Below are 27624 nucleotides of genomic sequence, written 5' to 3' on the forward strand. Positions count from 1 at the left end.
CCCAACCCCACTCTAAACAAATTTCATCTTGTTTCCTGCAGCACCCTCTCTGAAATCTCGTTCACCACAACAATCCCCTCATCATACCACCGCGGTGATGGCTTATCTGGGACACTCGGCATGCTCTTTAATGACTTATTCAGTGTCAGAGCGGCTGGACTAAAATAGAATAGGGGTGGGGAGACGGGTGGAGAAAAAAAAAATCAATTGAAATGTTGCAACATCTGACAGGATTTTTCTAGCAAAACAAAAAGTATCAAATGCTCTCTCTCCCTTTGTTTTCGGTTGCAGGGGAGGCTGTGTCTACGCATTCTCTGCTACGCTGGGGATTTTTCTCCCCCCCCCTTGCCGGCTTTGATCATGCTGGCCTTTGAAGTAACGCTCAGAAATGGAAAAAAAAAAAAAAAAAAAAAAAAAAAAAAAACAGGAGTCACCGCGAGTTCATGTCTCAACTTGCCATAGTTGCGCACCGCCCGTAATCTACATAATTTATTCCCAGTGCAAATTAACATAAAATGTACTTGTTTCCATCTGGGAGTAAACCTAGTGATACCTGTCAAGTGACAATGCGTCCGCATCCGATGCACTTCTGAGTCACAGAACAAAACGCAGGCGGATTGTTTTCCTCCCCCTTTTTAATTAAGAAGGCACAGAATGATCAAAAAAAGCAAAGCTTGCATTTAGCAAGAGTTTAATCAAATCTAATCTAATCTTTATATTAACAAAGCCACCATCCTTCCTTCTGTTCTATTCTGATTTGAATGACAGATAATTGCTTCTCCAGAGGGATGATGGCTGCTCATGTTCAATCAAGGAAATATAAGTGGCATTGGCAGCCGTTAACCTATGAGGACCCCACAGAGTAAGGCCAGTGACCTCTCAGTAACAGAAACAGTACCCTGGGTGACAATCGTAGGTGGTACATATGACTTCTTTTTCCGGGCTTAGGGAGTTGTTAAGGTAGCATTGCTGTCTGAAAAGCCCCAATCATTATCTATATTATTAGATTTCATTCCTAGTGTAATTTGAGTGACTGTGTCTAAATGTCAGGGCATTTCCCACGTTCTAATGCCATGAGTCTGTACCAAAAAAACTGAAAATCCCTGCTATTCAGCCTTCTTCCATTTTTTTCACATTCTAACAGAGAGGCTTTAGACTGTATTAAGGATGTCAGCTTGTGTAATGATGGCATGGAGCAGATTTTTTTAACACTACAATGATTTCAGCAAACTGGAACACTCAGATACGATAAACTCGAGTGGAATTAATGAGGAAAGTATCAAAGGTATCATACACACTTAAGAAGTGATTCCTTTGAAGGTTATTATAATAAAAATATATATAACCCATAGTCCAAAACACAGAAAAACACATTTATGCGAAGCCCGAACAGGGATATTTTATTCAACATTTTTTTTTACTGAATTTCAATGGTGCCAAGACATTGTTAAGATCTGCAACTAACACACTAGGTCATTGTTCACCCCCAACTGGTCTGACACAGGAAATGATGCTACCAAAAATGAAACAACAACTATGAGTTGTCTAAACTTGAATCTCATCTGCAGCATCTAATCAAAAAATTAGCAATTTTTACACATTTGGAATTAAAAATTCTGCTATATTTAATAACTCACTTACTCAATCTCAACTGCTTAGACTTCTGCAGGGTTGTGACTGCCAGAGGATATCCTGGGACACTGGGCACAGAGGGAGCCAGCCCATCACAGGTCTCTCACACACACACACACACACACACACACACAAATACACACAACAATTCTTAAGACACTCAAACCTACAGACAAGTCAGTGTCGTCAGTTCACCTAGTGTGTATGCTAGTTTCAACCTGTTCTCAAATTTTTGAGCCTGACACCTAGAAATCATTAACTACAGAGGTGATATACAAAAAGCATGAAAGGCCACTTCTGTCACATATATGCACAAACAACTAAATACAATATTCTCCCTCCCTGGTCAAAAGACTACAACAAATCTAGTTCTAGAGATGAGATCCTGCTCTGCTATTATTAGGTTTAGCAGAGTAATTTATCATATAAATATAGAGGTTTTTAAGACTATAACATCCATCATTTATTACGTATGCACACAGAGGTATTTTCACAATGCTGAATAAATCTCAGTCTGCATGAAACATTATTCCATGTAGGGCTGTGGTGATGCATCCACGGCATCGATTGAGTCAACGCAAAAAATACATTGCCACAGAATATATATGCACCGATGCGCTGGATCCAAAACATAGATGTCAGCGCCAAGAAGTAGCAGTATTATATGCTTTCAATGCTACCTCTGTCATTATTTAACACTTATTTCACTCTTACTTGAGTTTTATTTTGTAATTTTGAGTGTAGGAGCTATGAATGTTAAGAATTTTATGTTTTTTATTCATATTTGTAAATTAGAATGATTTAGAATAAATTGCAATATTAGTCAATTAATGCGGAAATAATCAAGAATCTAACCGAATCTAATCGGACTGATTACTAGCAGCCAGTTTGAATATAGGTCGACACTCACTCCCCTTTCACACCTGGTAAAAAACAAAAATCAAATTTCAACTAATTTCTATGACTCCCAATGTTTCAAAAATAATTTTATTTATAATCAAGGATATCAAAGACCTATAAAAAAGTCTGTGAAGCCAATTAAGCCTCTGCAGCAGTTGCGTGTTAAACTGAAACGTTGGCTGTGATTCTCAGGGTGTCTTGGTGGAGCAGGTTTTTTTGTTCTGATAGAAGCTGTCATTCACAGTTGGCGATTCACAATTTTCACATTGGCAGCTCGAGGCACATGTAATTATTTCCTGAACCCATCTAACATCGTTTCCTGTAATTGAAACTATCTCACAGACGGACATAAGCTCACCGTAAAAGCGCTTCTTCAATTATGTGGGGGAGCGCGCTCATAAAGACAAATCTCCTGTACCCACGGTGTTTACTGAGCGCATATCACATCGTATTACTTGACTTTTTAAATATTGTAAAACAAAATCTCCACCATTTTCCCCTTTATACTTATGTCATTAGAAATATATAGATGGGCAAAACACAGCTCACGCTAAGCCAAAAACACTGATGTGGAAGTGCAGCGCTATACGCCAAGCATGTTGGTTCATCCTCAGGGTCAAACAACACAAAATCGCTTCCTACCCTCTGATCTTTAAAGTGAAAGTGGAGTGATTGTCATTGTAAAACACAGCACATGGTGACGAAATGTGTCCTCTGCATTTAACCCAGGTGCCCAGGGAGCAGTTTGTGGGGACCGTGCCTTGCTCAGTGGCACCTTGGCGGCTCGGGATTCGAACCGGCAGCCTTCTGATTATGGGGCCCCGCAGCACCAGATACCCTGATTTAAGCTACTGGTTTTATAGGATGTTTTCTGAGTTTGTACTTTTCCTCAAGTTGGGATGAAATCACAAAAGAGTTTTGTTTTGGTATGTGGTGCTCTACCATCAATTTAATCGTTTTATGTAAAGTTCATTTAATCGTTGCTAGTTTCAACCTGTTCTCAAATTTGGTAGTTCTCTACCATCAATTTAATTGTTTATGTAAAGTTCATTCATTTTTCATAAAAAGAGTTTTAAAAAAAAAAACGCTGTCCTTGTTGTAAATGATGCATGTCAATATATAACTTAAACGAACAACAGTAAAGATTTTTCTTGCTTTATCTATTTTTTTATATTATATAATCAATCATGTCGCATTGTGTTTAATGCCAAGTTAGAAAACAGTGTCCTGATTGAACCTGGTACTGCTCCGTCAGAAGAGCACACCTGCATGATGTAGCAAGGTGCTGTATGTGGAGCACGTCACATTCTTCAAACTGCCAGCTTTTCCAGACGGGTAAATGTTCTCCAAAGCCACACAACATGACTTCATTTCAGACCTGACAGTAAACAATGCACCTCTGCAGATGGTTGTTGTACATCAACATGATCAATTCACGTTTGTCTGACAGCTCTGATGAATTTGCCAGACATGCGGTGCCTGTGGTTTTCATGTACCTGTAGACTCTTAATACCGAAGTTTATAACCAATGTGTATTTTGCATTTGTGTCATGTTGCTAGAAATGGATTAGAATTCTGATGTTGAATATCCCATTTGTTAAAAATTCTTTTCAAGCTTTTCCCATTAAAGAGACTTCAGTGCTGTGTTGTTTGAATATATCTCTCCAAACAAAAAAGACTATTTCTTAGTTCAAAGAAAACCCCAAAAAAACCAAGAGACAATCGCCTGGTTTGAGAGCAGAAGATACCCTGATTTAAGCTATGGGTTTCATACAATGTTTTTTGAGTTCACATCTTTGCACTTTTGCTCAAGTTGGAATGAAATCACAAAAGAGTTTTTTTTTGTTTGTGCTGCTCTACCATCAATTTACTTGTTATATGTAAAGTGATACGTAATTCAAGCTGTATTGTCAACAGCCAACGGATGAGCTAAAACCTGTTATTTGTCTTTAGATGTGAAAGGGCCCTCAACACGTCTTATTGAAGCATGTAAACGTACAGGTAGAATTAGGGTCACATTGTTTGCTTCCTCTGGGACCAGAAGTGACTTAATAAACCATTTGCCATGGACAATGACCCAACAGCCAAGCAGCATACTATGGTTCCTTGCCAAACCATTTTTTTTGGTAGAAGGTTTCTCCCATTGTTTTATCGAGTGGTTTGTGCATTCGAAATACAACTTGCCCTTTCAGATTTAATGCACACCTTCCAAACATCCGAGCCCATCAGAGCGTTCACCCAAGCCAAATAGTAAATGTCGGTGAAAACGGTTTCATTTCGGCATGATGCGATTTAATAAAAGCACCTCTGAAATCTGAGCTCGGCTTGTCACCTTGTTCCTTCCAAGATGTGTTATTAACATAAAAACAATATGAAGAGTTTATTATATTTCGGTGGTAAGACAAATATGACCATCAAAGTGATGTAAAGTAATGTGATAAATGTGACAAATAATGAACAGCGCTCCTCTGATACTGTTTGTTCAACTCATCCTTTCATCTGGCACTAAATAATATGTTGCATTATTGATTGACCATAACTTCAGGGTACTGTTTGTCTCTCCCTCTTTCAAAAATTATCTTCATACCCCAGGCATCTTCATAAAGACCCATTTATGGCATTTCTGCAGGGATGCTGGAGTCCATCCCAGCAATTTGGAAGCAAGTTCATTGCTTGGTGCCACACAACCACTTTAGCATCATCAATTCATGGCATGGCGATGCATGCCTCCATGCCTCTGGACTGTGGCCGAACCCGGAGAATCTTGAGGAGCTAGAGAGGGAACACAGGCATGGATTCAAACACCACGTTATCAGAGAGCAGCAATAACCGACACGCCGCCGCGGAATCCGTAAATAAAAATGCTCATGCTGTGAAGAGGTTACGCTGGTGCTCTGCAAACAAAAATCTGAACACTAACTAATGAGAACAAATTTCAGTTGAGCATCCAATTACGCCTAATCCTAATTATAGATAATTATTGTAGAATCATTTCCCTACCTGCAGAAGTGCTAACAAAGACATCACAGACGAGCGAGGCATTACAGATTTTTGGAAACGGACCATCTTATATCTTTGTTTCTAATTAAAGGAAAAGATTGAGAAGAGCTTTTTTTTTTCCAACACAATTGTCAGGTGCTTCTGCTGGGTGCCAAAATCTGCAGATGGTGGCCTTTGATGTTGATGGACAGCAAAACGATGAATTATCTGGACACATTCCAGCATGAAACATTATCCGTTTCATTTATGGCAGCGCGAAAAAGAACCGGAGATTCTGATGACCTCCTACCGCCTCTTACGTTTCCATGTTGGTTTTGGAAAATTGAGAGTAATTGATTGGATGCGTGAGCACCGCAGCACCCGAAATCACAGCAGACGATTTCTTTTGGGCCGCTCTACAGAAAACCGACAGCAGGGTATTAGGATTAGGGCACCATTGTGTCCAAATAATCAAGATTAAATTAAAGGGGTGATTGCCTGGCTTCTGCGAACAGGGGCTTTTAGACTTTTGTCCAGTTATCCCCAGGCCTTCTTTTTAAAAGCCAGACAGCATGTCACTCAAAATCAATTCCTCACAAAATGTATGATAGAAATATATAATCTGCACATAGAGGACAGGGCTGGACAGGTAGTCGGGTATACTGGGCCTACGCTTGGTGGGCCGACATTCTTTTGGGTCAGTACAAACTTTCCGACCTTATGCATTTATGTATGCAACACCAAGCTGTTACTCTAAAAGTACGGAAAAAGTTTATTAATGTTCTCTGGGTTTCACCTGTCGTACCGTAAGAAAGTCCAGGCAATGAAGAAGAGAGTGACCAATCATAGGGCTGCATTCATTCAACTATTGTTTTAATGCCAAGTCATTTAATTTAATATCTGCTAATTACACACAAATTTCCTTCAACCACACCATATGTTATGCGAACTTGAAATGTTGTTTAATAATGTAAAAGGGCGCGTTTGTCGGCAATTACTTGCAGTTGAGTATGAACTCTATGGCCAGCTTTGGTCAACATGGCATGAATGAGAACAAGTACGAGCTAGAACATAGGTTCTTTTAAATTAATACATGAACAACATGAACAACTTTGACATATTATAGCCTTGGGGAACAGAATAGTGCGCATGCAAATTTAAGAGGAGTGTCCCTGTCTAACTTTTTTGTCATTGTGCATGTGTTTGTCTGGTGTAGGAATGGAGCAGGTTTCTATATTTACTTCCGCTGTTTATTCTGTGGGCCATTTGTCTCCAGAGTGCTGATGTGAGCCGTCCACACCCTCACATGCATCACGGCTTCGGCGAACTGCTCCTGTTGGGGCTGAGGCGTCCACAATTCCAAACCTCCCCAAAGGCTCACCCTGCTACTGTACAGGGATTTAAAAAATACCCCGCTTCTTTGAATCCTAGAATAATGGGAAAGTCTATTTTGGCTGAGTTTGCGCAAAAAAAAAAATGCTATTAGTAGCCCGAGGGGTCAATCTGAACCGAACGATGAAATTGACGGAAAAAATAATCGGCTACAAATGTGTAAATCGGCCCTTGCTGTAAATAAATTTGGCGTCACACCATCGTCTGATGACTTCATTACCTTGATCAAAGGTGTGTGTAGGGGAACAGTATCTTAATAACACGTCCATAGCAATTTCCCTACAGCCAGCCTGGGCTTAGGCAGGCCTATGAATTTCTTATGAATCTCTAAGGGCCTGGACGCTGGAAGACACTGATCCGCATATAAAATTGAGTCCTAATTAGCATATTGTTATACTGTTTGGGGTGGAAGAGGCATATGGGCTGAGGCTGTGGAAGTGTGCTTAGTGCCACAGGGCAAGCATAGTGCTGTCTTCCCTTACAAGTTTTGCCTTGGGTCACATCAGGCTGAAACTCAACTGTGAACTCTTTAATTCTTTCGACAAGCAGCAACCCATGAAATGTCAAAGTAAGTGGGGACCCACCATAAAAATGGGGGCAATATAAATGTAAGTATTGACAAATTTTAAAACATTAAACTTGCAATCTGAAAATGCACCCTGAGTATTATCTTTTTTTTAAAAAAAACACGTTTAACCTTACATTTGTAGAGCAAACTTTGAGTAATGCTGTACATACTGGTCTGATACAGATATCTTCATTATGTACTGTTCAAATTTGTATATAGCATTTTCCATTTAAATTTTTAATACAATGTATAATTATGCTTCTAACACTGAATTTGTCAGCACAAGTTGCGAATTAATTTGCTCTAAATACAGTATAATCTGTGGATAAAAAGTTTTATTAATCACATACACAGTTACACAAGTACTACATGTATTAACATAATTTATATCCATTTTACATTGAACTTTTATTTTTTTTTATTTTAAGGGAAAATATAGCATTAAAAAAGTGAATTCAGTCTTCTGAAAAGCCCAAAAGAGCTGCAAACCGAATGCCACCTTTAATACAGGCAGCAATGCTTTAAAGCCACTCCCCTACATAACAACTACTTTTCAAGGTTTTGTATCCGATTTAGCGGAACGGAACCCAGGAGACACGGAAGATTAAAGGCTGCTTTCTTAGGTTTCAAGGTAAAAATTCCTCACAGCTGATCCAGCTCCAGCTGATCGGGGAGGTCACGACGACCTTCTGATGATGTCCTCTGCCCGCAGTGACAGCCCCAGGCTATACAACCAGGGTTCACCGACTCGCCACCCGAGAACCCAAGAAATATCTGACCTTTAGTCTTTTAAGGTAGACTGGCCACATGAATACTTGATGAAGGGTAAATATGTAGAAATTCAACATCATCACGATTCCGGAAAGTGTCACTAGACCCATTTATCCAGTAGTCTACACGTGCTAGATAAGGTACAGAATTTCCTGTCTAGCTTTACAACATGATATCTACAGTATGATTTTTTTTTTAAGGTGGAGATTTCTAATAGAACCGGCGCTTTCCGGATTCAGTCATTAGTGCCACAAGGGCAGAGGACAGGGGACTGAGAATCAGCAAGGTAAGGAAAGTCGTGAGCCAGTCGACATCACAGAACTGCAGTCACGCGGCCACCGCAATGAATGCGCAACCGACAGAAGCCGACATTTGTAGCCGGGCTTTAGAAAGCCTTCTGAGGGTTAAGGGAGCTGTGAAAGGATTCGCTTTTCAGCCCCATTACAGACACACAGCTTGACAACTGACAGCGGTGTGCGCAACTGCAACCTTAATCTATTGGGTGATTCGTTTGACTGATAACACCCCAGGGTGCAGGGCAGCTTCGCCTTGAGAAAAACAGGAGCAGATTTACGACTCGATTTCCATAATGCAAACTGTTCTTCAGTGGACCTAGAAAATCAATGTTAAGCAGCAAGTCCTTCTAAACATTAGATCATTAGAATAATCCACGATGGGTAAAAAAAACTGAATTTGTACCAACAATGGGGGCAGGGGTGATAAAACAGCTCCCCTAGTGGTGTCCTTTCACCTTGACAAATTTGCATGATATTTGGGGTATGCAATGTGCATAATTATTTTTATCTTCCATTCCTGCGCATTGGGATGGCAGCAGAGATAAAACAGTGATGTTCAGCTGTTAAATAATATGAATAATACAGTGGATAATTTTGGCGCACTGTGCAACGTGAGTAAATAATTTAATGTCTAAATGCTGGGGCAATAAAAAAATAAACAGAAGCGTGCCAGCGGGATTCGAGCCTCACAAAGTAATATGCACAAACCTGGGCTTCATCCACTTCACCAGAAGAAGAATGAAACTGTCATCATGATGGCGACCTCACCATGACCTCCACAACATGTTTATCCTCAATAGGGACAAACCCTGCATTCAAATTTAGCTCTGATTTCCAGTAATGTTAAAATGTGCCTCATTAACACAAACCCCTACCTGAAAATACCACTTTTCCTGGCATATACAAGAAACTCTGGCGTACACAGTACATCAGCAAATAGAATTAGAAAATCATGTATACTCTCCTCCAACCTAGAATATGGCTCTGACCCCACAGCGGGGGCAGGGAGGATGAGGAACGCTGAGGCAATCACTTTTGCCGAATTCAGGAGAAAGACACTATGCTAATGTTTGTATGTATGGATATACCGAGTCTTGACATGTGTTAACTCCCAGGCGCTAAAATAGAAATGTATGCTAATGTATTGGCAGTAAAGCATGAGCCGCCGCCTATGAGCTCGGCGCGGTGTGGAGACAGCTGATGCTGGGACTCTTGACAGCAGCCATTATGCAGTAGTCAGCCTGCTTTCCAGTCTACAGCGTATTTCGCAAATAACCTCTGAGCTTCTTTCAGCAAGAGGAGCGTGGGGAGCGGGCGTCCCCGTCCCAGGAGCTGGGGTGAGAGGCCGCTACTCACCGATGCAGGAGCCGTCCACCTCCTCGTAGCCCATGCTGCAGACGCAGCGCCCCAACGGGACCAGCCAGTCGCCGTCCGCCCCGCAGTACAACTTGGGCGGGTCCCTCTCTTCTGCATTCTTCACGCAGGCCCCCCGAACCTCCACCAGCGAGGACGAGTCCACCCGAGGGATGGTGTCAGGGAACGTGGCCAGGTTGCGGAAGGTGAAGGGGCACTTCTTGTAGTACACTCGCACCGACACCAACGCGATGCACGCGCCAATGTCCTGGAAGGCCAGGTAGAAGCCCTTCTTGTTGACGGGCCCTACTTCCCGCACCTCCGTGTTGAGCTTCAGAATGCGGTCGCCCAGGTCCATCTGCGTGAAGCTCTCGTCGGCGGCGATGGTGTCGATCTTTGTGTACTGGGCCGGCTTGAACTTCATGCCGTGGGCCTCATCGCTCTCCATGTAGAAGAGGTTGAAGGTCTCCTTGCAGGTGCCCGAGACCCAGGGGATGCTGTTGCAGTCGCGCAGGGTGAAGCGCATCTCCACATACACCTTCTGGGCTGCCTCCCGGAAGATCCAGTTCGAGCGGAGCCAGTTGTTCTGGTTGGGCTCCATCACATGGCAGACCTGGAAGGTGTGGATGGGCCTGTTGTGCTCATCCATCTCCGTAATGGCGTCCCACTAAAACACATACAAAGTACACAAATCATTTTACGGGCCGTATCTGTCTTTCTTCTCCCCTCTGGTGACATTTTACCCAGGTTAATGCTGCCTTAAGGTCCTTGACTCTTGCAAAGGCAGAATTAAATTATAAACAGTGTATGGAGTCCCCCATGAGAGACACTCTTAACTAGGTGATTTGTCTCCATGTTCCTGGAACAAAAACTAATGGAGTTTTTTTTTCTTCTTTAGGTTGTGGTCAGGTTCCCTTCACCCTATTTAACCTGTAACCAATGGGAAAAAAATGACCCCAATGTCCTGAGAAACACACTATAAAGAATGAGATTGGAACCGAAAACATTTTCCAATCAATCAATTCCCCAACGTCCGTCAAGCCAGTAGGTGTTTTCAGCCACATTAATTCCCCCTCATCTGTGTTCACGCTGCATTTTTATTGCCATCACTTGTGCTATTAATTCACACTGTAACAAAGGACCACTGCGTTTGGTCAAGCCGGTTTGACCGTGACCTCCAAGAATGATTTAAAAAAAAAAATAATAAAAAAGAGAAGAACACAGGGAGAAAAAAAATGCAATTACCTCCTGGGCAGGAGCTATTTTAGCTCCATGTTTACTGCGTGAGATACTGAGCCGCCGGGCTAAACACCTCACCGACGTTTCAGGCATGCAAAAGACGAGTGGCATAATTCCGCAGTTAATTTCCAAAGACACAGATGTGCCGTTGATCAGGGGTGCTTATTGCAATGACCACGTTTTAATTGCCATCTAACAGATTTATAACGCTGCCGCCCTGCTGAAAGAGGAAGGACAGGAAAAAAAAAAAAAAGACACTTCTTCTTCCCCTGCTCGTTTTCACAGTAATTAATTACGGAGAACACAACAGAAGCTCTTCATTAGGCAACAAAGTCAAGAGAAATACAAAAGAGACCTGATAATTTGGACCAATTATTCCATTGATAAGATGGCTGTTCTAATGAGCAGTTTTGCTCTCATGCAAACAGCAGCTCTCCACAAGAAGAAGCATAATTAGAAAAGCATCGCTGCTGCTTCAGCAGGTTTCGCATGTTGCGCGTTTCTGCCGTCACACAGACGGTCTCTGAAGTCTGAGGGTTTGCCGTATCTAATGACTTTTTCGTTTCTTTTCTTCATTTATCGCAGGAACACTGCATAAGTCAGAGTCGATGGCAGAGGACCGATGACAAGTTACAACATTAATTTTAAAGTAAAATTTACTTACATTTTAAACTGAGTAAACAAGTGAGATTTTAGGCTTGTGTGTTTGAGCAATTCAGTAACTTACCAGACTTCTTGACCAACATTTAAAGTCATTTTCAAACATGGAAAACTCAAAGTATGATCATGTTTGCTGCTAAGACTAACCTCAAACTAGACAAATTTTACAGCTGTCAGATCATTATACAGTTCATAAGGCATTACTGGTCCATTGCTGACTACCAATCAACTGCTAATTTGCCCCCTGATCGAGGATTTTATTCAACAACCAATGGAGATACATCCAAGTATACAGGCCCATATTTAGATTCATTTAAACAGTAAATCAGTTCATTAGTCAATGAAGTGGGGTCCCTGCATTGGTGTGGTGGTTTATCAATGTGGTCTCACACCTCCGAAGTCAAGAGTTTGAATCTGAGCTCTGGTTTAATGTGTTTGGAACTTGCATGGTCTTCCTGTGTTGACGTGTCTTCCCTCCAGGTTGTCTGGTTTCCGTGGCAGAAAGATATTTACATTTTGTATTTCTTTGTCTTTGGGGTCAATTCTGCCAGAGTGGTTCCTCATTTGAATTGGAGCACATTTGCCTGCACCTCCCCGTAAGACTCTGAACGCGATTCACAATGTTGTGCCAAAAAAGTAAAGAGATGCGCCAGAAAGTTAATCTCCAGTTGGGTTGGAATGGCCTGCAGTGGTCTTGAAGTGGAGGGACGCTGCTCTCTGCGGATCTTTCTCATGCTCTCTGCTGAAGGAGCTCTGACAAGAAGTGCGCTCTAGGCACCAAAATGTGGCCTACCTGAGGTGTGCATCCTCGGGGTAATACGCCCCTGGTGAGCGGCCCACCGCGGCAGAATGACATCACTGCACCGACAGCCAGCTGCGTCGACTCCCTTTGATGCTCTTTACCTAACACAATAGCTGAGCTTAGCAAGACCAACTCTATGGGGCTTAAAACTGGAGGGGTTTGCATTTGATGCAGGATCTTCGGCTCGCTGGAGAGACCGCAGCCTTCTTTAAAAGAGACAGTTCGTATTGCATAAGCATAAACGGTGGATGTGCTATATGAGGAAACTGAACAAATGTGCTGAAGTTTTATCCAAGAAGTAGGGCCTGAAAGTTGAGAGGAATGTTACATAGATCAAATATTTTTGTGGGGCTATATAACTATTGAATTGAAGCTCTGATAATCTGTCTGAATGTGCAAAAGGATGTTTACAGAGATCACATTTGTGATGTCTGCTGCTATAGGCTCCACTCAATTTCAACTTTGTTCATAAAACCATAATTACACAGTATTAAAGTTACTTAGTCGCTCCTCTCCATGATACAGGCAGCTAGCAGGGATGACATACTTAAAACCTAAAATTCAGAAAACCAACACACTCACAATGCTGCGTAAATCCCCTGACCCCTGTAAACAAATCTAACACACTGTGCATGAGTGAATAAAACTTTGACCGTGGTTGAGTCTATCATTGTCTTAGTTTGGTCACTCTGTAATTCACAGTGGAGGTGGCTGAAACGCAGACAGGACTTGAGTGACATCACACTTTCATCGTCATCACTATGTTGTCCATGATGTCTGGTCATTGGAATGGGGAACGGACCACCTGGAGGATGCACATATAAACAATCAGTGGAACAGGGCCACACAACAAAGCGTTTAATGCCAAATATAATAATTTTACATGTTCAAGGCCCCTTTGGACTGATTGTGAAAAGCTCATATCCCACCAACACAATGCGCCTCTACCAGCTGAGTTATAACTACACATTAGGATCTTTATGGTGGTGTCCTGTAGAGTAGAGAGACCTTGACACATCTGAAAGGCAGGGGGTATGTGTACAATCCCATCAAAGAGATTTCAGAGCTCACCACGTCTCTGAGGTCCTTTTTGGAAGGGACTGGGTGGTAAAAAAATATATCAAATACCAAAAAACGGAACACCCACTGGTTAAAGTAACGTCTGATGGTTGAAGCGTAAATCACTGGCTTCACTTTTGATGGACAGGGAGCGGCAACATGGAATCCTTTAGAAAAAAAAACAGGCCTTCACTGAGTGGCAAAATTGAACCACAATAAGTTCTGACCAGAATTATGGAATGTCTACACGTCCAACTGAAACTGCAGATTCTATGGATCAGCGCATTACGGCGGTAATGTTAACTGACCTATGCAGAGACTAGTTGGTTCAATAATTTTACAATCTGCTTGGCTTCAGTGGATCGACTTATACAGACCAAAATTCTCTGAAATCTTTGTTCCCATAAACCTGTTGCTTGTATAGATGAACACAGGCTTGCATGTTGTAAAATTTGCATTCATAGTTATTTCCAATATGCACTGTGAAGTGCTGTAATAAGACATGGGGAATGGGTCTTGTTTGCTAATGTCAGATGATCTCAGGATGGATAAGTAGATTCAACCAAAAAAAAGTCCTGCTTACTAGTTACCTGAGTAATACAAATTACACTTTCTTGGTGTGCAATTACTTCTATGACACAGAACATGATCTTTAATTATATTTTATAATCAGAATGAGTCTATAGCAATGATTGACAGCTCTCAGACACATCTTGAATATTTAAACCTGCTCCTGCCCATATGCCGCACATGCAAAATAGTGCAAACAGTGTTGCCAGATAAGCAATTATTTCAGGTCATCATCCATAAACTCATCTTTTTTTTTACCCCAATCTCTAGAAAATTCAGTTATGCTTCTGTATTCAATTATGCAACTTAGAGATCACTGACCGTTCCCCAAACAGGGTTTCTCACTTGTAAGGATGAAAACAGTAGTGCAGAAAACCTCAGTTTAATACCCTTACACCAAGAAATAGAATTATGTCTTCACACCAACTACAAATAAGTGGATTAACAATGTATTTTGTGTCCATGGTGACAGGGTGTAAAATAAATTTGTGAAAAACAGGAGGGGGAAAAGGACACTTCACTGATTGAACAAAACACATATGTTTTAATATGTATATATGTTAATATGTATATGTGTTATTGTAATTTAATACAAGATCATTTAATTCAGTATTAATACATTAACCTAGAACAGTATTTACCTTGGGATTTCTTGACGAGGAATTATATTCTGGGAAAAAAAAACCTATGCCATAAATTGCTACATAAACCATATGTGCACATTAACACATGAAAACATTTGGTTAATTACATTAAACATTGCACACTTTACTCTCACATAAAACCAGATAATGCAGCGTGTCAAAGACGTTAAAACATTAAATGTTTAAGTGAAAAAAAAACATGAATTACTAAAGGCCTCTTTTGCTGGTTATGATTGCATTATTCAAAGTTGAAAAGAGATGTGTTTCTTTTGAAATAATAAGGCTGTACAGCTTTCAATGGCCAACTTAATCAGATCCTTTGGAAATGTTAAAATGGAAATGAAACATTTAGAGGTTTGAGGTGAGGCGTTGTAATGGGATGAAAAAATATGCGCCATTAAAAAGTCAAATTTGCTGTTCCGCTAAATTAAAATGCATCATGGAAGCTTGTAGGAAGCTCGGCTGAAACTCACAGAGCAATGAAAAGGAAATTAAAGGAAACACTGGCTCTAAATTGTATTTTCAACCAAGATATAAATTAGAGTCAGGTCCATGCAGAAAATAGTAACGGCATTTTCAATGCTCTAAAAGATTTCACACAAATTGACCAGAAAGGCACCCAACTGAGCAGTAATTACATACAACAAGTAGTACATGGTTTCCTGTACCGAAGCATACCATGTATATGTGTGTGTTATATGGAGGATGCATATTTACTCCAACATTATTTTCGGGACATCTTGATTATGGTTAGATCAAACGGTCGTGATCATATCAGTCACATTACTTGCCTCTAACTTGGCCTAATAAAGTGACCTGAGTTCGACCTAATAAAGAGGTCAGTAGCCTTCTGCGTGAGTTCCTTCGATCCTATATTCGGCCATATTCGGCCTCTAACACAACATCACAGGCACCCTGCCCCTTGTAAATGGAATTCCAGTGAAAAGCCGAACCCCACCGTGCCACGTGGCGTGATCTATGTACTGAGAAAGAGAGAGAAAGAGGAAGATGGATTGAGAGAGAACAACAATGCTACAGGGATTGAGTCCGATCAAACGGAAGAAGAAAAAAAAAATCCATACTCATAATGAACTGTCCGTCTGTATTGAACAAACGTATTGAGGTACTCTTCCGAGTCATAAACACCATCCTCTGGCTTAGTTGTAAGAGTCTAGCATTGTGTGCACACACATGTAAATCCGATATGAAAACTGTCGTTTTTTTTGCTGAAGTAAAAGGCCAGTCTGTTGCTTACTAGACACAAATATTCACTTGGCTTTTTTTCCCCATCACGGGCATTACGGTGGCAGCCGAGAGGGGGGTCCGGTCATAACGATCTTCCTGGAGGAGGAATAAGCTGCCAATGCGAGCTGGTGAGCAGTCTGGAAATGAGGAGACCCCCTCCCTGTGAAAAGCAACTGATAACAGACACAAAGGCAAACAAGAATTTATGTTGTCATTTTTTTTTTTTTTTTTTACACCGCAGAAGCACTCCGACTTTAATCATCACCACAAAGGCGCCGCACACATATGGCGCCTACCTTTGTGGGCTTCGCAGTAGATGAATGTGTCTTGCATTAGTGCATGCTCAAGCGCTCCTCTTCTAATTTAAAAGTCAAAAAATGTACGGGGCTGAGTTGGCTATGGTGGGCGGGGGCATCGGCGGTATCTTCCAACATGCACTCTGGTGGAAAAGTGCTGCATTATATTGCATAGTCTGAACTTACAAAACACTTTGATCCGCCAAAAAGTGAAAGTTCAGCCTCTTTAAACAGGAGCTTGTGCATTCTTATAGTGACCTGTTGCCGAATTGGACCTTTAAATGAAAACTAAAGGGCCTCTGGGCCTTTCTGATCCTAAATGGTGCCTTAAACAGGAAAAAAAGGATTTATTGAGCTTTATTTATGGAGACATTTATTGAGTTTGTGCTTCTCTTTGTAAATCCCTTCATCGTTTGCCACATTAAAGATGAGTCACGGACGAGACCTCTCCAAGGGTGAGAGCTCACTGATGGAGTGAGCAATGAGACAGGGGGAAGCACATGGAGTGGGGTGGTTCAGTGTAATAAATATATACTAAAAATCTAAATTCTATAACTTTAATGAATTTAAAGTGAAAGTGATTGTCATTGTGGTACACAGCACACAGTGCACACGGTGTTCTCTGCTTTTAACCCATCGCCCTTGGTGAGCAGTGGGCAGCCATGACAGGCGACCGGGGAGCTTTACTTAGTGGCACCTCAGTGGCATCTTGGCGGATCAGGATTCGAACTGGCAACCTTCTGATTAAGGGACTGCTTCCTTAACTGCTAGGCCACCACTGCCCCCTATTTAGCACTATTGCTAAACATCAAATTGAACATTTCATTTTTACACATGGTCCAGACACAGGTCTATGACAGTATTTGTCTGATCTAGAATCAGGTTGTAAGCACTGATTTGTCAAGTAAATTTTTATGTATAGAGAACATTTAAAGACCAGCAACGGGCTCAAAGTGTTGAACGAGCTGAAACAATAAACATAAAGAAACATAACGGGCAGGCAGTATCACTTAGAATGAAATGCTTGCTCATAAAAAGACTTTTTTAAAACCAGATTTAAAAGTTTCCAGATAGGGAAACTTTCAGTGCAACAAAGTGAGTTTCTGCGCAATAACCACCTCATAATTTATCATGTCTCAGGCCCAGATAACAGACGTTTGGTGCAGTGGATTGCTGAATAGGATCACAGATGTACAGTGGGGCAGCAAACAACCAAATTAAATATGCTTTAGTGTTTTGTGTGCTTTTCTGTCCTAAGCATTAAAATATAGTAGTTCTGATGAAACATCTTATGAACCAATCTAATGATCAGAAAAGTGTCTGCATGCACAGCCTCCTCCGACATCGAATGTCCCATCAATGGTGGACTACTTTGATTTCTGAAATGAAATACACAGTTATTTCAGAAGGGCACACATCTCATTTGCCGTATAAAAGTAAGCAAAAAAGTGAAGATGGTAACAACTTTTTGATTATTTGAAATCATTTGTAGCCTTCTGGTTGCTGAAGATGTGAGGGAATTAAATATCCTGTCAATCCTCAGACTGATTAATGGCAACATTCAAAAGAAGTGTGTATTGATGACCATAAGCGTAGATGACTTCAGACGATCCAAAACAACATTTACATCATGCAACTGCAAAAAAATCCTCTATTTAATTGCCTTTGGTCTTAGATTATAAAACAGATGTGTGCATAATTTCAATGTATTTTTTTGTAATATTTATGTCCAACAATGGCACTTCATTTGCACAATATGGACCTGGGCTTTTATTGTGGCCACTAAAACAATACGGCTGAGGCCTGCTTCCCATGCACAGCTTATTTACAGTGCTTTACAGCCACACACTTTACAGGCATCAAGCTGTGTGTTTTGAACAGCAGTTTTATGTGACCTTGCCGAGACATTGAAGAGTGGCAGTGCCTTAGAGGATGCTTCAGAAAAGCCGGCGCACAGCGCAGCTTTTAACTAATCCCAGCGGCAGCCGCCACATCATGGCTGCGGCGGCCAGTTCCTTTCAGGGCACTTAAAAGCATGTAGAATACCCTATGGGCCAATGCGCCCAGACCTGACGGAGTCCTGTGATCTCAGCAAATACAACACTTTGAGCTGTTTATTTTGCTCCGTGCTTTTTGTCTGACGCTTCCCCCAGGACAAATTTATTCAGATTTCCGAGAAGCTGGGTAATTTTAACGGCGGAACAGTGTATACACTGCAAAAAATAGTTTTTTTCCAGGACTGTACAGAAAAATGCTCCCCATATGCTGGTTCTGGTTCTTAGTGTGTTACCCACTAGGACAATCTTCATCAATATGTAACGTTTGTGAAAAAGCAATGAAATAAAGCAATAAATAAATTGCTAAATTTAATGAAATGAAATAAAGCAATGAATGTAAATGTTTGGTAGTGGGCATGGTGATGTCTGTAACAGAGATGATTCTGTGCACAAGAAAATTAACAAGGAGGCAGAACCTTGGACTGAGGGTTGCCAGATTAAGTTGCTTTGAGTTTGGGAGGTGAGGAAAAAGTGCTTGATGAGAATACGCTCTCATGGTTGCTAACCCAGCAACTGGGGAAGCATGTAAGCGTCTTTGAGTCAGGAGAGGCATCCACAGTAAAACTTTTGCCAAATCTATGTGCAGATAACCAGACCATTTGTGGCAACTGTGGCGACCCCTAACAGGAGAAGCCAAAACGAGATTACAACATATTGTCATGGTTGCTAAATATTTATCATATAATGTTGCCAGTTTTTTGTGTTTTTGTTCAATGTTTTTGAGTTGAAGATATCACTTATCTGGCAACACTGCTTGCACTTCCGTGTATCTATGTAATAGTGTGTTTTCTGTCAGATTTGAATTTCTTGCTTTTATGTATTGTTGTTTATATATATTGTACTGCTTTTTATACTAAATATCAAACTGTGTTGCTTGGGACCACCAACAGCTGGAACCAAATTCATTTTGTGTATTAACATTCTTTGCCAGTAAATGTGATGCAGATTCTAATACTGACTGGAATGGATTTACACCATCCAGAATTAGGCCATAGGTCGTCAATCATTGTAAGGGGCTCCTACCAGTTAAAAAACATCATTAAATTTCTGTCTCCAGGGTGACAGAAATAATGACACTCAAAGTCAAAAGTGCCCCAAGCACTATGTCTATTATAGTGCTTTGAAAATAGGGCCTTATATCTATAAAGTGCCATAAAATAAATGAAATACAGATTTACTGCTTAGACCCAGTAATGCTGAGAATCCAGGGACATGCTCTCTTCCCCTGTCTCATCCCTGAAGAACCAATGGTTGAATAAAGCCCAGAAAGCCAGGTTGGGTGGGTGGGAGAGAACAATACTCCCCTAAATCATCATCCTCTGATCACTAGCTTGGTAGCTGATAATGTCATTTCGTCCTGTCAACAGGAAAGAGGTATTACAGTTTCAGCCTTGACATCAGCAGGGACCTCAAAGTGGCTGATGGGAAAACAAGGACCCGCGAGGGGCAGCACAGAGCTACGGCAGAGCCTTCCACTGCCTGAAAAAAGCAATCTGGATTCTTGGATTTGGTTTTCTTTGTGATCTTAATCTTGTCCTCAAAATAATTAAAGATGATGATGAAACGCCACCCCCATTGAGCACATTAGCTTACATAATTGTCACCTGGACCCCTCTTCTGTACCAAGAAGGCCTGGTGCACTTATCAGTACAAAATCCGCTCCACCCTTTCTGTGAAGAGAAGTGTTAGTAGCCTAGTGGGTAACACACTCGCCTATGAACCAGAAGAACCAGGTTCAAATTCCACCTACTACCATAGTGTCCATTGTGTCCCTGAGCAAGACATGTAACGCTGAGTGTCTCCAGGGGGACTGTCCCTGTAAATAATGATCGTAAGTCACTCTGGATAAGGGCGTCTGATAAAAGTCATAAATGTAAATGTAAACATCCAAACCACCAATGAATCTCTCTCTCTCTGTATATATATATATACACACACACACACACACACACACACACACGCAAACGCACACACATTTTTGGTTTAATTCCATTAAATCACCTGACAGTCACTCCAAAAAAACGCAAATGTCCAGAGGGTTTCAGAATTGAAGATGAAGCTGAGGTGTGATCAAGTGCTTCGCTCCCTCTGGTTGTGTGGCGCCTGTTCTGGAATAAGAAGGCGTCTCCAGGCTTTTGTGTATGCTGTGTCTCAGCTCGGTCTGTTTACTGCCTTTAGAGCAGCGGGACGCAGAGTCAATACGTCCCCTGGAGGACGGTTGTTTGGTATGCCGAGGAAAGCGCAGCCTTCCTTCTCGGGGGTCCGTCAAATCTGTGCCATGGAGATGAAAGAGCCGGGACACTGACCCCTGACTCGGAGCGTTGCAGAGGATTAGTCGCTGGGATTTTTGTATTTAACGACATCCACCCCAAGGGGCAAAAATGAAATCTGCCCATATGCTTGAAAAATGCACAGAATTGTTAAATTTAAAGGCAATTTTTCAGTGTGAAAGTGCAGTGTGCCCGAATCATGAAAGCAACGATTTAAGCTTGGCACTGAAGATCAAGTGAGTGGAGAGCAGCAACCTCAATTATATGCATAACGTCATATAAAATTTAAATAAAATCCCAGCGCCATTCATGGACTCCAATGTCTACTGTGCTGCACACACACACATACACACACATCTTTGATTGACTGGGGCAATTCAACGCCCATGACTGAATAAAATCCAAAGACTCATCTCATCTCTGAATTCATCAAAGAGAATGTGGAGCCACCAGTGCTGTCCCAGCTGCCTATCCATCATGCGCACCATAGATACCAAAATGAATATCTATTGGATTTACGCCGCTCCTCATCATAAACGCCCCGAACAATGAAGAGAAGCACAAAAACCCGTAGGACGACCTCCTGCTCCGGCCTGAAATGTGTCATCGGCGAAGATAAGTACAGCCTGGAATTCAGCATGTGTTCCCATTACCCTGAAGCAGCTCTTCTAGGGCTGAATTTTAAAGAGACAGCCCCACATAGAATTTTACAAGGTATAATGACAAATCTGACATTTAGTATAACCTATAAGGTTGCCAACAGGGTCCTTAACCTCCTGATTCTGTCATGGGGCCCATGCATTAGCCAAATTTGGATTGTCCAACTCATTTTTATTGTTTGATTTGCGGTCAGCACCTTCTTTTTGTTGGTGTAGGACCAGGATAAACAGCCAGCGTGCAATATTCAGGTAAAACATTTACATGTTTTACATTTATGGTATTTATCAAATGCTGTTATCCAGAGTGACTTACAGTAGTTACAGGGATGGTTCCCCTGGAGAAACTCAGGGTTAAGGGATAGCTCAGTGACAGAATGGCCGTAATGGGGTTTGATGGTCTTTGTGGTCTTCTGGTTCATAGGCAAGAGTAAAAGGACAAGACAGGTCACAATCAGGGTGGAAAGTTCATGGGACGGCAGCACCAGCCTGACAGGGTGTGGCCATGCGTTGGGGAGCACGCACCAGGCGTTTAACTTTGCTGTGTTAAATGTGGTGGCTTTTCCTTACCGTCCCCCACAGTTACAGGCACTAGAACACTTAATTACCCTCCAGAGCAACAAAAAAAATGCCATTTCAGGAGAATCGATTAAAACAATCGAGTAGCTTTCAAGTGTGTTGGAGTTTTTAAATAATATTAAGTAAATGCCAGCACAGTCCATATAATGGACAACAAATAAATAAACCATTGAGGCTCTCAGGTGAGGCTGAAAGGAACAAGGGTTCCGGTGGCTGGCTGCCGCAGAGAAACGCTGGTGCTCTTTCACGCAATTCAACTTTCATCTGTTCCAAATTAAGAACAATCAAACGCTTTGAAAAAGGGAAATATTGGAGCACTGATGCCAAAATGCCACCTCCCACTGTTCACAATGCAAAGAGAGAGAGAAAGAGAGAGAGGGAGCGACGGTAATGTGCTCACTCAAGAGCAAGTGTGATTAACTGTGTCCTGCATGCTGCTCCATGACATTTATGGCTCAAACGAGTGACGGACACACTTTGCAACTTTAATAAGAATCCACAGGCCTGACTGGCACAGGGTGGAGTAAACTGTGTTCATGTATATTCTATTGAACTACATTATATGGAATATCAACAACGTTCTACAAAAACACTGCATTTAAGAATGGATTCTGCAATCACATACACACACACACACACATATATATATATATACACACACACACACACACATATATATAAAATATAAAAAGTACTTTATATACTGTATACACACACACACGCGCACTGACATAAATTATAGGTTCTATTTTATATATGCAGACATAGCTGTGCGGTCATGGCACATACACACACACACACACACACACATATATATGGCCCCACAGCTATATATATACCTGTATAGAAATAAGAGCATTTTAGTTTGTTTTGTGTCCAATGTTAATGAATGAAAATGACATAATTATAACATAATAGCATAAACTTAATTATTAACTTTATTGTGTGTATTGGAGATGTTGAAGATGGTGCTGAACTTCATACGTTTCTCAAATCAGAACTCAAGGCCTCTCACTGGCGTAAAACACTTTCCACTTTTGAATCTTGTCAGCCCTTCAGAGTTTAAAGTTGCTTTTTTTTCCTTTTCTCCCCCCATTCGATCTTCACCAAGTTAAAGCCTGAGTGGGGAAAGTGTGAGGTGGCTGCTTTGCATATCTATTTTTTGCTGGAGAATCAGCCCGCCTGGGTGTTAGTGTTTGGTGCACTCAGCTCTAACTGATCTGGGTTCAGGGTGACGGATGCACGAAGCAGCGGCTGCGGAGCACAGACAAGCACACAATGGCGCGCAGGACACGCTAAATGACCAAACTCTGAAATGAATTTGTAAACTGTGACACCTCCTGACCCCAAAAAATTTTTTAACGGATCTCATTGAGGGAGAAAGCATGAATCTCATCCCAGACATTATTATTTCATCGATCTGCTGTAGAGCAGAGGTGAGAGAGCGTATGTCTCCAGAGAAAGACACTTTACACCGAGGCTGCTCCGGAGCAAAACACACCGTACACTTCAGCTTGAGACCGTCTGCCACCCTTCCCAAGGGATCCACGGTCTCTGAGTAACCGCTCCCGACATCCCTGAATGAAATCAATTTAACTCCAGTCTGTATTGGTTAATGTGTGATTACTGGAAATGAATGTCGAAAAGAAAGGAATGACCCTGCCTCAAGACGGGGCTGATCAATTAAAGCCGAGCAACCAGAGGCTGAGATAAAGCGAGAGCGACAGAGAACCCGGCCAATGAGGAAAGACATTTAAAATGCGGTCACCTGCAGCAGATAAAGGCCTCAGCCCAACTGCCAGGTCCAACCCCCCCCCCAAAAAGGCAGAATTGTTCAGTCTCAGTACGGCATGCCAACCTGCCAAGTAGATTTATATCAGCCACCCATTCCCTCCAAGAGCGTGTAAGGAAGGGTTATTCATCAAAAGAAGCCATTTAGTCTGAATTCTGTTCCACATAAAATACAGCCATCATGTGAAAAGTGGTAAACTAGCCCTAACCACTGTGCAGAGAACAAAGGTACCAACGGTGTAAATGTCGTTCATCCAGCTTAAATTGCTAGGAATTTCTTCGGATTTAAGGCAGAAACAGCTTGCTAGACAAGATGCTAAGACAAACACATGCAATTCTGTAAAATTATGTATTTTACATTCAACATACATTTTGGTTATGAGACGGATACGAGAGGACACATTTCGTTGTGTCACCGTGTGCTGTGCTGTGTTTCACTATCACTTTACTTTCACTTGAGAGTTCAATGTGTGTGTGCAGTTTGCCTACTCTCCTCGTGTTGCCTCTGGGTTCTCCAGTTTCCTCCCATCGTGCAAAGGCATACACATTAGGCGAATTGTTTTTATAATTAATATGTTTTACACATCATAAAAAAGTGTTTTTGATTTTGAGTTTGTATTGGTCCAAAACAGTGTAAAAGGGTGCTTTCACACCTCAGTACGTTTAATTTGGTCCGAATCAGTCGGTGAGTTTTGTATCATTTTCCTTTTGGTTTGGTTTCCTTTCACACAGGTAAAAAATCCAAGCGAATCATCACTCCAAATATCGCGAGAACTTTCTCTCTGTTGATTGGTCAGATGTATCACTGTGGGAACAACAAAAGTAAATACAGGAAGCAGATGACACTGAAATTTACCCAAAATTCCCTGTTCCCATCTCAAATCTCAAATCCAACCGTTCAAATCAAAACCACCCGTTTTTGTGGGTCTCGGTGCAGTTGTTTTGATGCACACCTAAGTGTGATTACTGTGTGAAAGCGTGTGAAAGCGCCCTAAAAGTACTGAAAAAAATGCTTTTTTCTATTCAGCCAGTTCGGTTTTTCATTAAAGGTGCATTGTTTGAGTTATGATCATGTGGCAAATGCATACTCCATCCAATAGGCAGCAGTATTTCACCCACCTTAAATTCTGTTGATACATTTATAATGTGTAAATATTGTGTCTTGGAACTAAATGACCGTTGCAGTGGTAGCACTGAGACCATCCCACAAGTCACTGACATTCAGATGAGGGAAGTCTATGGAGAAGCTGCTCAAATATGCAAAGAAAGAAACAGTTGGGGGCGGCCAGAGGGGTTGAATGATATAAATCATTCACATACCACTGATCAAACCCTTTTCGAGATTCAGGGATACTGTTCAGACTGTCAAAAGGTCAACATTTCAAGAGGAAAATTGAGTTCAGAAACAGGAAAGAATATTAATCAACGTCGAGGGAGAAGTGTGTGCAGACAAAGTTTAAAAAAATGACACATCCTGTTGCAGACAAAAGCTTACACATGGTGAAAGTGGAAGAACAAAGTGCACCCTTCACCCAACTGCAATCATTTATGTGGTGTAACAGTTTTTAAAGCCGATCTCATCTAAAACCAGAAGAACCCATGGCTGCCATGGCGCTCATCACAAAAAACGCTTCACGTAATGAATTAAGCCAGTAGGATCAATGAATCGGCGCAAAATAAAGATTTTCAGGCCATTTTGTGGGCAAAATGACTTGAATCGGACCGGCTGCCACCAGCAGAAAACAACCAAATTGCTCTGCCGTGACATGATGTACAACCATTATCGATTTACAACTCATCACAGAATACAATACAATCAACACGATGCCGTCACAAATAACAGGCTAGTTTTAAATCGCCGACCCGGCGCGACAGGTCGTCTCAAGGCAGATAGCGTGTGTGAGAAGCGTGACCTTGGGTTAGATTTCAGCTGCATCTCTGGCAGCCTTCAGGGCTCCATCCCTTCATTACAGAACCATCACCCCAGCAGGATCCCGGGAATGTTTTCCCCAGGACGGCCCTGATTGCTTTCCGCAATGGACAAGTGGAGAGCATCCCAGTCCCGCTCTCCGGGCAATAAATTTAAATCGTGCGGCTTCACTTCTCAAGCATCAGCTGCCCCACCCCCCCACCTCACCGACTCTGTCACGCCATCCGGAGAGTTCAAACTCCAGGCTCATTATGACACATCCCTGCATGGCGCTTAAGCAGGTGCTGAGATTGGGGAGGGAAGGATCTCCTCGAGCATCCTCGTCCTTCGGCGCGCGGCTTAATTCCACTTTAATTGTTAACTGTCTGCCTCTCTCTTCTAACACTCGCCACAACGCTGTCACTTACGGTGCTGATGGCATCAATTTAATGGTGTTGGAGTACATTAAGTGTTGCCCTTGGCATATCTTTGATGGGAACTGAGCCAATTAAGACTTCCCTTGGCACTGTTCAAGCCTCGTAATGACAGAGGTCACTGGAAGCCGCTCACGCTCAAGATTGTTTTTCTGCCCTGTCTTTTTTGTCTATAATCTCGTAAGCTTCCCCTGGAGGTGACACTCAGTATTTTGCCAGCAATAATTAAACAACCGAAACACAGTGCTATTCAATAGCTCAGGGCATTCCAATTGTGATTAATTAAATGCTGGATCTATTAGAAGCACTGTAATTGCTCCTTTGAATGGTACAAGATATAATATATTTTCATTCCATTGGAATTTATGACCAATGTGTGGTTTGTAGTTAAAGCTCTTACAAACTTTAAGATTAACAATCATGGTTTAAAATGTCTAAAGTCATATCACTGTTATACAATGATAACATTTTAATTAACTCACTACAGTCTGGACCCATAATGAAATTATGAAGTCTACAAAAAAATGGACAAAACCAGACATTTCCAGATTCCCTGTGACTATTTTACTGTTAAGGGCCCACTGTGGCACACATATGAAAACAACTTGGATAGTTACATTTGTTAAATGGGTAACAATAAGAGTTGGGTGGTAGTAGCCTAGTGGGTAACACACAAAAAGTACCCCATAGACGAGAGATTCCGTAGCTCGTCTTTGAGTTGTAAAATGACACAAATTTTAGGATAAAACTGCATGAAGAATGTTGCAGAACAAATTTTAATGGGTTACATAACATACAGCAACAAAACAAACATAAGCACTGTATTGTGAATGCTCATTGAGTAGCAAGATCATTTCTTTCTGTTAAAAATGAGGATCACCTTTATGGTAGCACTATTACATAAAAGAAGAATGCCAAACTTAGAAGCCCACATAACAGCAGCAGAAGGATGAGCCCAACAACAATCTTACAATGGATTGAACATGCTCAAATTAGGAATCCATTATAAAGGCGTCGAACAAAAACAAAAGAGCACACCATGCTTTTAATACCATTAAGCCGCTTTGCGCAATTTAATAAATAAATTGTCCTGTATCAGTACACTCGTGGGAAATGACTCATGCATATTTCAACAGTGTCTGCCTTTGCTGAGAAAAGCTTATTGTGAGTGCATGCAGACGCTAAATCAAACACTGTTAAGAATGCTAAAAAATACCACGCCTACTGAACTTTTTGGACAAATTTGGAGCAATTCCTGTACCAAGAGCAAAGCCAGGTCCTTTAAATATCCGGATCTGGTGAAACACTCTACGGGGCCATCCGTTGAAGAGCAGTCGTTGTACTTCCTGCTCAGCCATTTATTGCAAGCTTGGATAAGCACAGTAGGACGGTGAACTTCTGAGATGAGGAAACCTCGAACGAACATCACATGAGGCTAAAGACCATTGCCATTAGCGTCAACATATGCATTAAACAAATTAAAAATAAAGGTATAGAGTTTTTTTGAGAGAATTTGAAATCA

The 27624-nt window shown here is 41.5% G+C and overlaps 1 protein-coding gene across 2 annotated transcripts in view; it reads right to left on the reverse strand.

Moving 5' to 3' along the window:
- LOC114796374 (ephrin type-A receptor 6-like) overlaps nucleotides 1-27624 on the reverse strand; it is a 132176-nt gene that overhangs the window by 93278 nt on the left and 11274 nt on the right. For both annotated transcript variants that reach the window (XM_028990259.1, XM_028990260.1), the window contains exon 3: nucleotides 9895-10558. In XM_028990259.1, the coding sequence (XP_028846092.1) occupies nucleotides 9895-10558 (664 nt within the window). The remainder of the gene's footprint in view (nucleotides 1-9894; nucleotides 10559-27624) is intronic.

The sequence above is a fragment of the Denticeps clupeoides genome, chromosome 9 (assembly GCF_900700375.1).
Source record: "Denticeps clupeoides chromosome 9, fDenClu1.1, whole genome shotgun sequence".
Lineage (NCBI taxonomy): Eukaryota > Metazoa > Chordata > Actinopteri > Clupeiformes > Denticipitidae > Denticeps > Denticeps clupeoides.